The following is a 10,998-nucleotide window of genomic DNA, read 5'->3' as shown; positions in this document are numbered from 1 at the left end:
TTTATATCGTGCGGGAACTGCTCCAAATTGAATGGAAATGCCTCGTCAAGTTTTTCACGCCCTCAATGATAAGACACAATTCGCATTGTTTGTAATATGCATATCTCAAAATATGTATTCTTTGTTATTTTGTTACAGTTGCTAAATAGTTAGTGTGTGATCGTGGGAGGCGCGCAAATCAAATCGATATGCTGCCCCTTACATTTAAGTTGTTTTACAATTATTTGTCCGTTTCCTGCTGCAAATAAATATTACAAATAAATAGGTATATATATATGCATCTTAATTATACGTGTTTTGTGTGTACATATATATGTCTGCTTTCTCTAGGTACTTAAGTCATGGTGAATGATAAACCAATTGCCAATTATCAATTAGAGAGATTATAGGATAGATTGCACTTAAAGGGGGGTTGGGAGATTCTAAATTTGAAAAGAAGTACTCAATGGAGATCGCATGTATAACTAAGGTAGAATCATTAGCCTAAACACAATGTTAATTTGAACTAAACGGAATGTTAATTACACATAAAGAATGTCATGAGATTGATCTACTAACAAAGTTAGTCTGGGGTATTAACAAAATAAATAGAATTAAATAATCAATCAGGGTAGCTCAAATAACGCTGCTTAAATTTGACCCGGATACGGTTCCGTGGTTGTTCTTCTGCGGTGTTGTTGTCGGCGTCGTGGACATGGCTATTCCATTTGGTATTCCAGCGTCAAGCAACTGCAGCAACCTTTGTCGCGTGCGTTTATCGCTGACACAAATGCACTGAATAAGGTTGTTCAATTGCTTGAGAGAGTATTCATCGCCCGTACGCTGCTGTTCAATCCATTGCTCGAACTGTTCGGGCGCAAAGTAGTAGGTCTTGATGAACACATCCACATAGGAGCGATGCTGTGGGTACTTTTGGTTGGATATGAGCTCTAGGAACGACATGAAGTTCGCAAAATCCAGTTGCATAAGCGCTCGTCCTCCGGCAGAGCATTTCTTCACATTGGAGAACCTATAACATAATAAACAATAAGTATGTAAAATCAGATCCTTCTGAGAAATAGAAAATTAGAACGTACCCCTCCACCAGCAGGTGCGTGGCCACATGGGCCATAGAATTCCACACTTGCTTGCTGGGCACTGGAACCTCCTTGGCGATTTCCTCCAGACACATGGCGAAGCTTTGTATGTTCTGCATATAAATATGGTTAGTTTGTGTAGAGTATCAAGCAGTTTTAAGCATTTCCTACCCTATTTAGAACATCACTGTAGTTGCTGTGCTGGTGTATCACATGATTAACATCCCATTTGACTTTGGCCATCTGAGCCAGAATGGATGACAAATCGATGACGCGCGACGTGACGCATGTGTAAACGGGTTTAGCCAAGTCCGCAATATAATCGCTGTAGTCCAGGTAAGTGGCCAATATTGGACGCTCTGCAAGGGGCAGCAAGTGGTTCAGATAGTGCTGAAGGACGTTAAATTGCTGGAGCATGCTGCGACCCGCTTCCACGGCAACGATGCGTTGCGACAGCCCGTATAAGGTATCCGGATTAGCCAGCTCATTATTTGCCTGCAAAATGGTGATTACAGAAATTTAAGCTCTTCGAAATATCACATCATATTACCAGAGAGGAGAAATTAAGGGGCCACAGCTTGATTTGAGGCAGAACGGTGACCTCTACCGAGCGTAATCGTTGCTCCAGTCTAGGAGAGTGCATATTATCTGTTGCTACCGGCTGCAAATATCTACAATTAATATATCTCCAAGAGTGATTGTTATAAAAATATTTACCGCATCTTTTCCGAAGATTTCATGCACTGCGTAGACATAAAAGTCAATGAGCTCCAGGATGCAAGCCACAATCTTGGGAGAGATGCAGTGCAATAACTTGCACATCTGCAGATATCTTCCAATGACGCGCATCACATTTAGCGCAGTGTTGTTTACCAGCAGCTGACTAAAAGAAATTTACATTGATTATGATTCCGTGGTATAAAAATTATGATAATATTACTTGCTGGCGTCATCGAACTCCTTGCTTTGCAAGCTTTTCTGCTCGTCGTCGCTCTCCTCGCTGAAATAACAGGAGGCCTCGTCCACAATGCCAGATAAGATGTCCTCCTCCAACATTGCTGCGTCCAAGCCACCATCAAATGGCGAACTTTTTTCGGAGAATCTAAGAAAATATCCGTAGGAACCGTAAATGGAGCTGCCACCATCCTGGGAGTGCACGGAAACCAGCTCATCGCAGTTATTATTGCTGATCGGGGAATTGTTGGATGAGGCCAGCAAAGCAGTTGTCGGAGACTTGTGGCGCCTAAGAGTGTGCCGAACAGATCGGAATTCCTACAAAGAATTGCATGTAGATTACCTAACGAGTCGCTTTAAATTTCGTTTAAAAATTACTTACAGGCAATTGCAGGATATGCGCAAATGAGTCGACTTGCGTCCAGGACTCATTATCCAAGAATAAACAGATTTCCTCGATGCAGCAGATATGGTAACGCCGGAAGAACTCTTCGCTCTGCTGCTGCATCGTCTCGATCAACTTCTCCGACTGCTCGCCGCAGAACTCCAGACCCACCTTCTTAAGGCGCTGTACCACGGACAGCACCTGGATGAACTGATCGTATTTGAGAGCCGTCAACTTTGCCGACTGCAGGAACAAGCACACTTTGGTCAGAATGTCATTCCACACGCGTGACTGTCCCTTCTTCAGTTTCTGCTGAATGTAAATATCTGGCGAATCCTCCTCCTCCTGTCCGTACAACTTGTAGTTATTGTGCCACATAACGACCTGATAGTAGGAGGCCAGAATGGTCCAGAAGGTTTTGCACAAACTGATCAGACAAGGCAGCAGCTTATCCACGCTGAGCTGTTCGCACAGCTGCTCATAGAGCGGCTTGGCCTGATCGTCCTGGCCAGGATCGCTGTAACCGCGAAGTACGGCATTCACAGAAGAGTGAATGGCCGAAATATAGTTGATGTGCAGCTGGTCCATGGCCATAAGTGACTTGTTTGCCAATTTGTAGGCCTCCTGCAGCTTGGCGTATTTTCGACCATCAAAACCCAGCACCATTTCATTAAGCACAGTATCCAGCTGAAATTCCATAAGCAGCATGGTTTCCTGCAGCTTTTTAGAGAGCGATTGTACACAGTTGAACTGCATGTAGGCCTCGGCGGAGCTCTTGCACTGCAGGAGCAGGGCTATGGCAGCGCTGTAGTTGTGATCCGCCAGCAGCTTCTGTACCTCCACGTCGGTAGTGCGCTGTAAGATATTGTATGTTATTCAAATTGCCTACAGAATCATCAATTTATTTCTGACCAGTCTCTTTATGGCCACCAGGGTGTCCAACACCTCCTTGAGCACCTCTCGTTTGCGGTAGCTGGCCAAGATCTCCAGGCTAGTGGTTGTTAGGTTCGTGCGAGCAAAGTTTAAATAGGATCTCGCCTTCTGGCATGTCCACAGCGATTCCTCCAACTTCTTCTGGGTGTCATTGATGGCGGCAAACTCACTGCTGCAGGCATTCCGCTGCTCCAGGATGTTCTGCAGCACCTGTTTGGTGAGAACCTTCTGCTGAGTGCGCAATTGTGCAATGGTGACCTCGATGAGCTCGTTGTCTATGCCATCGTTGAGAACTTTCTACGGAAGATCGTGGTGTGTAATTAAAGCCACAGCTTACTGGTCTATCTGGTTTACCTTGAGTTCGTACAGCTGTGGATTGCTGTCGGGGTTGTAGTAGCACTGTTCGATGCTCTCCAGGATCTCCTGATCCGACTTTTGTGCATTTGTCTCGCTGGAAGAGGTGGCCGCCGCGTCAGTGGCATCAGCTTCTTGACTGGCAGAGGCGTCTGTGGTCACCGTTTGGATGAAATAATCCGAAAATCCCATGGCAGGAATTTTCATTTGACGGTTCGTCTTTGTGTGCGTGAGCAGAATTTTGTTTGGTGGGCGGAATGCATAGCAACGGGGTTAGTTTCGGGTATTCTTTAAATGTTCGATGATCTGCTACCTGTTTGTGCAATATGTCCAAGAATTTGCTCTTGAATTCGTCCATTTTGGCCTTGGAATTCTGCATGATTTAGCCATGAAGAAACCAGCCAAAACACAAAAACGTCTGCAGTCAAGTGTGACCAGCATCCGCAAGCATTGCAAAAGCTGCTTGCAGTGTTAGAAAATATATAAGGTTATAGTACCTAGAAAATAGGTAAATCATTGTCTACAGACTTATTTTTAGGAAAACTTTTCCCTTGTTGAGAAGAAAATGCTTTAAGCACTTTTATACATATTCGCGGCACATTAATTTAATGTTATATTGAAATCGAAATTGGGCCCTATCATTTTCTGCGCCTTTCAACACTACCACATCGACCACTCTTTGGCAATTGTCCACACTGCTGTTTTTTGCTTGCCGATTTTGTTTAACGTATTATATTTATTTGTTTATATGTGGGATGTCAAATTACTGGAAGCCGCAGAACCCAAAGAGTGAAAAATGCGCATCTGCATGGTGTCGGACTTCTTCTACCCGAGCATCGGAGGGGTCGAGGAGCACGTCTACAACCTTTCGCAAATGCTGCTCAGCTTGGGCCATAAGGTGACTATTGCCAATTGGGCGGACCACGAATGATAACGATTATTTGAACTGTCTATCTCTGCCCATTAGATCGTCGTGCTGACCCATGCCTACGGGGACTGCAGTGGCATTCGCTATGTGACTGGCTACCTGAAGGTCTACTATCTGCCCATTAAGGTGTGCTACAACCAGTGCATACTGCCCACCGCTGTTTGCAATGTGCCGATGTTGCGAGCGGTGCTTCTCCGGGAGCGTGTGGAAGTGGTCCATGGCCACTCTGCCTTCAGTGCTCTGGCGCACGAGGCACTGATGGTGGGCTCCCTGCTGGGGCTAAAGGTGGGGATAATCTGCAGTAAAGAACATATAGTTAGAATTGCTAATGAATCATCTTTCTGTTTGGCAGACTGTCTTTACCGATCACAGCCTCTTTGGCTTTGCGGACTTGTCAGCCGCTCTTACCAACAATCTGCTGGAAGTTAACTTGGGCATGGTCAACCACGCCATTTGTGTATCTCACATAGGGAAGGAGAACACTGTTCTACGCGCTCGAGTAGCCAAAAATCGCGTTTCCGTCATTCCCAATGCAGTTGACACCGCCCTGTTTACTCCCGATCCTCAACAACGACCGAGCAATGATATAAGTATGGTACTTAATCGTTTAATAGTATTTTGAATTATCTTATCCCTACTTTTCAGTCAACATTGTGGTGGCCTCCCGTCTTGTCTACCGCAAAGGCATTGATTTGCTAGCTGGCATCATTCCACGGTTCAAAAACACTCCCAACATAAACTTTATCATTGTGGGCGATGGACCTAAGCGTGATCTGCTGGAGGAGATTCGCGAAAAGACCAATATGCAGGAAAGGGTTCAGATGGTGGGCGCCGTGGAGCATAACAAGGTTCGCGATTTCCTGGTCCGTGGCCATATCTTTTTAAATACCTCACTGACTGAGGCCTACTGCATGGCCATCGTTGAGGCGGCTTCCTGTGGACTGCAGGTGGTGTCCACCAGTGTGGGCGGAATTCCCGAAGTGCTGCCCAAGAGCCTTATACTGCTGGCAGAACCCGAAATTGATGCCATTTACGCTGCGATTTTAATTGCCATCGAACGTCATCGAAAGAGTTCCTTTAAGGTTAGTCCTCCAGTTGCCAATGGACATTTGCCCTCGGAGGCTAATGGAAAGGTTAAGCGGCGACGTCGCAGGAAAGCGGTTACTCTAACCTCCCCTACACAACTGCCAGCATCGTCTGCTCCTCCTGCGGATCAGAACAGCCCTGCAGAACCCGTAATGTGTCCATACAGATGTAATGAGTTGGTGGAAACGCTTTACAATTGGGAGGACGTTGCCCTCCGCACAGTGAAGGTGTACGATCGCGTTTCAAATGAACGCTCCTTTACCACTAGCGAGCTGGTATTTGCGGTGTGGCAGCACGGCTCCTGGTTCCTGGTATTCTTCGTTGTGGCCCACTTCTTAATGCGTTTGCTGGAGCTTTGGCGCCCTCGGAAACGCGTAGAGTTAGCGCAGGATGTACAGCGCACGGCCAGCTAGCAAACAAACAACAAACGGATTCCATTCTTCCATCAACTAGCCAATTATATATTAATGCGATAGATTTTTCACCCTTGTTGACTTTATTTGTTGCCTATAGTAGTAGTCGAAGTCTCCTTAGACAATCTGATAATCCATTCTTATGATAATAATAACCCAAACGGCGCTGCTGATCTACGCCGATAAAATATTCCGCCCACAGCAACATTTATAAAAAAGAGACTGCTTTTTATATTAATTTCGTTCTAGAATCCTTGTTATCTGATGATAATGTAATTGTGGTTGATATATATATGCACCAAGCTAGGCTCCTTTGACAATTTAGACTGCGGCAGAATTTTATTCGGTAATGATAGAAAGTCTCGCCAGTCGATTCTTCAATTAAAAACCTCTATCTTAAAATATAGATATTTTATGTAAGCTCAATAGAAGTTAACATTTTTTTCTGATCATGCCACATTAATAAATTAAAAGAGTTTGCATATGTCAAATTTCTTCCAGTAATTTGCCACAATCCTGCAATAAAAAGAATTTTATAGAATACAATTTTCGAATTTTGAAATTTATTGAACCAAGCTTTAATTGATTATTTCAAAATAAAATTATCATTAATTATCATTATTATCAAACAGTCTTTCTGAACATTCTAAAATATTTTTATAAGAACGAAATGTATAAATGTAATGTAAAATATTTCCATTTTAAAAAGAAATAAAATAATATACCGAAAACTTTAAAAATACGGTCCTCCGTAAATCCGCGGGTCTGGCCATACTGCGATGCAGCCCTGGCTTATTTGGGGAAAAAAATTAAGAGGGAGCAGCAGCGGAGGCTAGTGATAAATTAATTAGCCACTGCTAGCACATAACCCAGGGTGCGGAAACCTAAACCCAGCTCTGCGGCACATCCACTACCATTGCTAGCACCCCGGTTGCCATCCAGGTCAAGGTGAGCACCACAGGGAAGTCCGACATTGACTGTGAATTTCCAATTGCACTTTTCAGATTCTGTTACCAGTTCAGGGTAACGACGATGGCGGAACTGGTGAGAGACTGGCTGGCGGATTACCAGCGTATACGGGGTCAGCCCTCGGAGGCGGAAGCGTTTGTCGTGGAGCACGAAACCGATCCCGAGATCGCCGAAGCCATATTCACCATCTTCAACGAGCGACAGCGCAACGAGGCGCTGGTACACGACATCTGCCAGCAGCTACTGGCCTTCTATCGCTCGCCGGAGCAGACGCTGCACAAGTTCCCGCTGCAGTTCATCCCAGTGCTTCTCTATACATACCTCCACTCGGTGGCCGGCGGCGATAAGAAGGCTGCGCGCGGCGTGGAGACGCTGCTCATCTGCATTTACAATGGCGAGGTGTCCACCGAAGACGGCGGCCAGAAGGTGGTGGCCTTTCGCATGCCCATCCTGGCCCAGACGTCCGTTTACCACGAGGTAAAGAACCTGCCCATGACGGATCTGCGCCGCTGGGAGGAGAACTGCAACCGGGAGGTGAAGTGGGGTCCACACCAGCGCATCGAATCGATTCATGCCCAGAACCGAATGCGTATTCTTACTGCTTTGCTGTTCTGCTATAACCAGCAGGTCAGCCAAACGCAGAAGTCTTCGCTACTGCACTTGTGCCGGGTCACATCGCAGTTGGTGAACCAAGGATTCACCACGAAGTCAGGTCACGGCCATCGAATGAGTTATGGGTAAAGTAAACTACACATAATCGGCTAAACATTCATTCATACATTTCTAAACATTCCAGATCTGATCCTGCAACCGGAGTCCCTTTTCCCAAGCCCTCTTCACCACGCATTCCACTGTCCGCCGCGTTCCTGATCGAGCTGGTGCACGCCATCTATTTCGCCATGTTTAATGGCTTTGGCACGATAGCCATTCAGACACTGGACGACATCCACAACCGGGCCATCTACGAGATGTACTCGGAAGTGATCCTGGTGACCAGTGCAGTGCGCAATTCGCTGCACGCCAATCCTTCCGGGCAGCCCAACGACGGTCCCATGGGCCTGAGTGTGGCCTTAACGCCGTCCACAACAACGGTGACCACTTCGGTGTCCAAGTCAATGATCACGAACGCCTCCTTCCGTACGAAAAAACTGCCCGACGACATACCCATTCAGGTACAGGACCTCACCATGCCGCAGGCTCCGCAGCAGCTGGCCAGTGTCACTGAGGAGACGGAACCGGGCACCAAGGAATCGCCCTCCACGAAGGAGAGTTCCGGGACGCGCACTTCCATCATGCGGCCCAGCATGGAGGGCATCAAGGCACAGGCACACAAGGCGCTCATTGCGGGCTTCAAGAAGTCTAAGGACAAGGAGAAAGAGAAGGACAAGGAGCCACCGAAGCCACCGCAGCGCAAGTTCGACAAGCACACGCAGCGCAATTCACTGCTCCAGCTGCAGGCGGAACCCAGCTCGAATTCCAGCGCGGAGCAGCCACCCACCGGCGAAGTGTTGCCCCTGCAGACGCTCTCGCTGATCAACGAGAACGGCAGCAACAGTTTCAGCGTGGACAGCGACCTCAACGACGGCGTACTGGGCGTGAGTGCCAACACATCCCTGCCACCGCTGAGCAGCACCACCAACTCGGTGACCAGTAGCGACCTGATCACCAAGAGCTTCGACTCCAGCATTGAACTGGCGCCGATGGGACACAGCAGCAGCAATGGCGGCAAGTTGGCCGAGCACGGCTTGGTGGAGTAGTGCAATCAATCGTCTCGTTCCAAAGGCGATTAGCCAAATCCAAGTATCAAGTATATAAATTTACAACTGGGGTGAGTGGGTTTTGAATGAATGCAATGATAAATGTAGGCATTGTGCAGGCATTTTTTTTAGTAATACAAGGATAATTCTAGGGCATTTCGTTTGCAGTTTTGACCGAGTTATACCAATATATATATAATTTATCATTATTACCAGTTTGTCAATATATAAAGTAATGTTTCTGGTTAGATGCAATTATAGCACCTGCATTTTGGTCGGACCCTATATTGTGAATACTTAGAATTATCCAAAGATTACATGCCGACACAAAGGCATCATGACCCCGAAATTCACTCACCCTAAATTATGTGTACATTCGCCACCTACCGCTGTGTATTAGCCGAATAGAACCGTGGCTCGAGATTTGAATTTATGGCATAAGGATCGTTTGAGTTTGTTAACTTTGATGGGTTTTCTTAGTTGTTCGTATGTATTATTGTATTCCAAATCAATTGTTGGTTAGATTAAGTGTTGCTAGGACGTCACAATAATTATATATACAAAATGTATACACACACGGAACCCTCAGTAGAGATCGTTTGCAAATGCTTCAGTCAGAGGGAGACTATGTTCCATTTTCGGGGAACAGAACGTACACATCCCGGTGCATTTCACTTGTTTTAGGTAAGCAGCATGACGCTCACACATTCGATATCTACTCGACGACATTCAGCGAGAGTTGGGTCCAGGCAATTTCAACTGAATTCTACAGGAAACCTTTTAGTTCTGTCACTTATTAGCATATACATGTGTAAACTAATATATACATACAAATATTTATTGAACGTTGACTTGAACCATGTTATTGATTTAAAATAAATACAAGAACTAAATACGTAACAATGGTCATGATTATTAACCTGTGGTCACAGGTTTTTCCTCATAAACTTGCCTTGCAGAAATATGCGCGGCACATCCACGCCTTCCTTAAGATTTAGAGTTCGTCGATGGACATAGGCATTGGTGATGACCTCGAAGCCGTTCTCCTGAAACAGCTTGGATACTTCCTCCTCTGAAAAGAAGTAGCTCCGCGTACCATCCTGTCTCACATAGAGGTTCTCTGCTATTTTGTTGCCCGGCTTAAAGCGCAACTGTGCCATGTCGTAGAGACCATAATCCCTGAACAGCAGCAACCCTCCTGGCTTAAGTAGCTTGCCCAGATTCTGCACCACATCTGTAAACTTCTGTGGATGTATGGCGGAGAGCACAAAAATCAGGGTGCAAATATCCACGCTGCTGGCAGGGATGTGGTCATGCACCTGTTGCGTCGTAATATCGCACTGAAAGGCAGATATCTGGCTGGGATCGTAGAGAGGATTGGAGCGCACGAACTCTACGGCTCGCGGTGAGAAGTCGCACGCGTAGAAGAAGAATCTGCTATTGCTGAAACATCCTTCTTCGCTGGTTTGTTCTTCCAGCAAAGGGAATACCAGGTTGCCCACACCACATCCCACTTCGAAAAGTGTTCGTTTTTCGTGGAACTCCTCCTGGTCCAGCAGCTCCTGGAACTCCCGCGTCGTCCAGTGGCGGTCCTTAAAGAAGCGAGTCTCATTTCGCTTGTAGAATATATCCCAGTTCCTTTGGGCATCGATTTCCAACTTGTTCGCTTTGAATTCGGGCACGAGACCACGTTTGTTTTGCTCCTCCAACTTTTGTCGCTCTACTGCCGACAGTTCCTTTGCTTGGGTGGTAATAACGTCCGGTTCTAGGGGTTCCTAATATGTATTGGAATAACTAACTGCCATAATTCAGAAACTGTTTTATTTTATGTACCATGTTTTATTGCAGCAAGTGTCCTGTCCGATTCCAATGGGTTAATCCTTTCCAAGTGTATGTGTATGGCCTTTTCTAAAGGCCTGTTGCCTATTAAGATGTTTCTTAGGTCTTCATATATTTTAAATTTTCTCAATAATAGTTTAATCCTGATATTTAGGATAAAACGTGTGATTTAATATTTTTATGTTTTGGTTTCCAAACGAACTAGAAATGTGTTTGCAATATGGTCACACTGTTACCCATGGGAGCAGAAAAAGATTTGAAAAGGGGTTTTTATATTTATAATTATATTAAAAATATGCATAAA

At 45.7% G+C, this 10,998-nt stretch overlaps 4 protein-coding genes across 5 annotated transcripts; 2 read left to right on the top strand and 2 right to left on the bottom strand.

Annotated features, from left to right (window-relative positions):
* Nucleotides 1–85: 85 nt before the first annotated feature.
* On the bottom strand, nucleotides 86–4,149 carry LOC6609680 (syndetin). Its single transcript, XM_002034302.2, has 10 exons — nucleotides 4,016–4,149; nucleotides 3,703–3,921; nucleotides 3,328–3,645; nucleotides 2,413–3,270; nucleotides 2,017–2,348; nucleotides 1,794–1,959; nucleotides 1,627–1,737; nucleotides 1,248–1,571; nucleotides 1,077–1,189; nucleotides 86–1,009 (listed from the first exon to the last, which is right to left on the bottom strand). Exons 1-10 carry the CDS (start codon nucleotides 4,079–4,081, stop codon nucleotides 616–618), a joined length of 2,901 nt encoding a protein of 966 aa, XP_002034338.1. The 5' UTR covers nucleotides 4,082–4,149; the 3' UTR covers nucleotides 86–615.
* Nucleotides 4,150–4,374: 225 nt separating this feature from the next.
* Nucleotides 4,375–6,319, top strand: LOC6609679 (phosphatidylinositol N-acetylglucosaminyltransferase subunit A). The gene is made up of 4 exons (XM_002034301.2): nucleotides 4,375–4,600; nucleotides 4,670–4,915; nucleotides 4,983–5,220; nucleotides 5,276–6,319. The coding sequence occupies exons 1-4, from the start codon at nucleotides 4,499–4,501 to the stop codon at nucleotides 6,127–6,129; spliced, it is 1,440 nt and encodes a 479-aa protein (XP_002034337.1). The 5' UTR covers nucleotides 4,375–4,498; the 3' UTR covers nucleotides 6,130–6,319.
* Nucleotides 6,320–6,910: 591 nt separating this feature from the next.
* On the top strand, nucleotides 6,911–9,700 carry LOC6609678 (hyccin). 2 transcript variants are annotated; one of them, XM_032717176.1, is made up of 3 exons: nucleotides 6,911–7,071; nucleotides 7,134–7,835; nucleotides 7,895–9,700. In XM_032717176.1, exons 2-3 carry the CDS (start codon nucleotides 7,162–7,164, stop codon nucleotides 8,853–8,855), a joined length of 1,635 nt encoding a protein of 544 aa, XP_032573067.1. In that variant the 5' UTR covers nucleotides 6,911–7,071; nucleotides 7,134–7,161; the 3' UTR covers nucleotides 8,856–9,700. The 2 variants fall into 2 exon arrangements, with proteins under 2 accessions (XP_032573067.1, XP_002034336.1); XM_002034300.2 differs by having other exon boundaries at nucleotides 6,911–7,077.
* LOC6609677 (tRNA N(3)-methylcytidine methyltransferase METTL6) lies at nucleotides 9,673–10,907 on the bottom strand. The gene is made up of 2 exons (XM_002034299.2): nucleotides 10,689–10,907; nucleotides 9,673–10,630 (listed from the first exon to the last, which is right to left on the bottom strand). The coding sequence occupies exons 1-2, from the start codon at nucleotides 10,689–10,691 to the stop codon at nucleotides 9,782–9,784; spliced, it is 852 nt and encodes a 283-aa protein (XP_002034335.1). The 5' UTR covers nucleotides 10,692–10,907; the 3' UTR covers nucleotides 9,673–9,781.
* Between the last annotated feature and the right edge of the window lie 91 nt (nucleotides 10,908–10,998).

Source organism: Drosophila sechellia, chromosome 2R, assembly GCF_004382195.2.
Source record: "Drosophila sechellia strain sech25 chromosome 2R, ASM438219v1, whole genome shotgun sequence".
In the NCBI taxonomy this organism is placed as follows: domain Eukaryota; kingdom Metazoa; phylum Arthropoda; class Insecta; order Diptera; family Drosophilidae; genus Drosophila; species Drosophila sechellia.
The sequence above is the reverse complement of the archived record's forward strand: the minus strand, read 5'-3'. Positions and strand labels throughout refer to the sequence as shown.

Bases quoted from the DNA above. Each gene is read 5' to 3' on its own strand.
- LOC6609680 (XM_002034302.2), bottom strand. From the start codon at position 4,081: ATGCAGAATTCCAAGGCCAAAATGGACGAATTCAAGAGCAAATTCTTG. The intron at 1,960-2,016 runs GTAATATTATCA...AATTTCTTTTAG, and splicing joins GAGTTCGATGACGCCAGCAA to TCAGCTGCTGGTAAACAACA. The intron at 1,190-1,247 runs GTAGGAAATGCT...ATTTATATGCAG, and splicing joins ACAGTGATGTTCTAAATAGG to AACATACAAAGCTTCGCCAT.
- LOC6609679 (XM_002034301.2), top strand. From the start codon at position 4,499: ATGCGCATCTGCATGGTGTCGGACTTCTTCTACCCGAGCATCGGAGGG. The intron at 4,601-4,669 runs GTGACTATTGCC...TCTGCCCATTAG, and splicing joins TGCTCAGCTTGGGCCATAAG to ATCGTCGTGCTGACCCATGC. The intron at 4,916-4,982 runs GTGGGGATAATC...TCTGTTTGGCAG, and splicing joins GCTCCCTGCTGGGGCTAAAG to ACTGTCTTTACCGATCACAG.
- LOC6609678 (XM_032717176.1), top strand. From the start codon at position 7,162: ATGGCGGAACTGGTGAGAGACTGGCTGGCGGATTACCAGCGTATACGG. The intron at 7,836-7,894 runs GTAAAGTAAACT...TAAACATTCCAG, and splicing joins GGCCATCGAATGAGTTATGG to ATCTGATCCTGCAACCGGAG.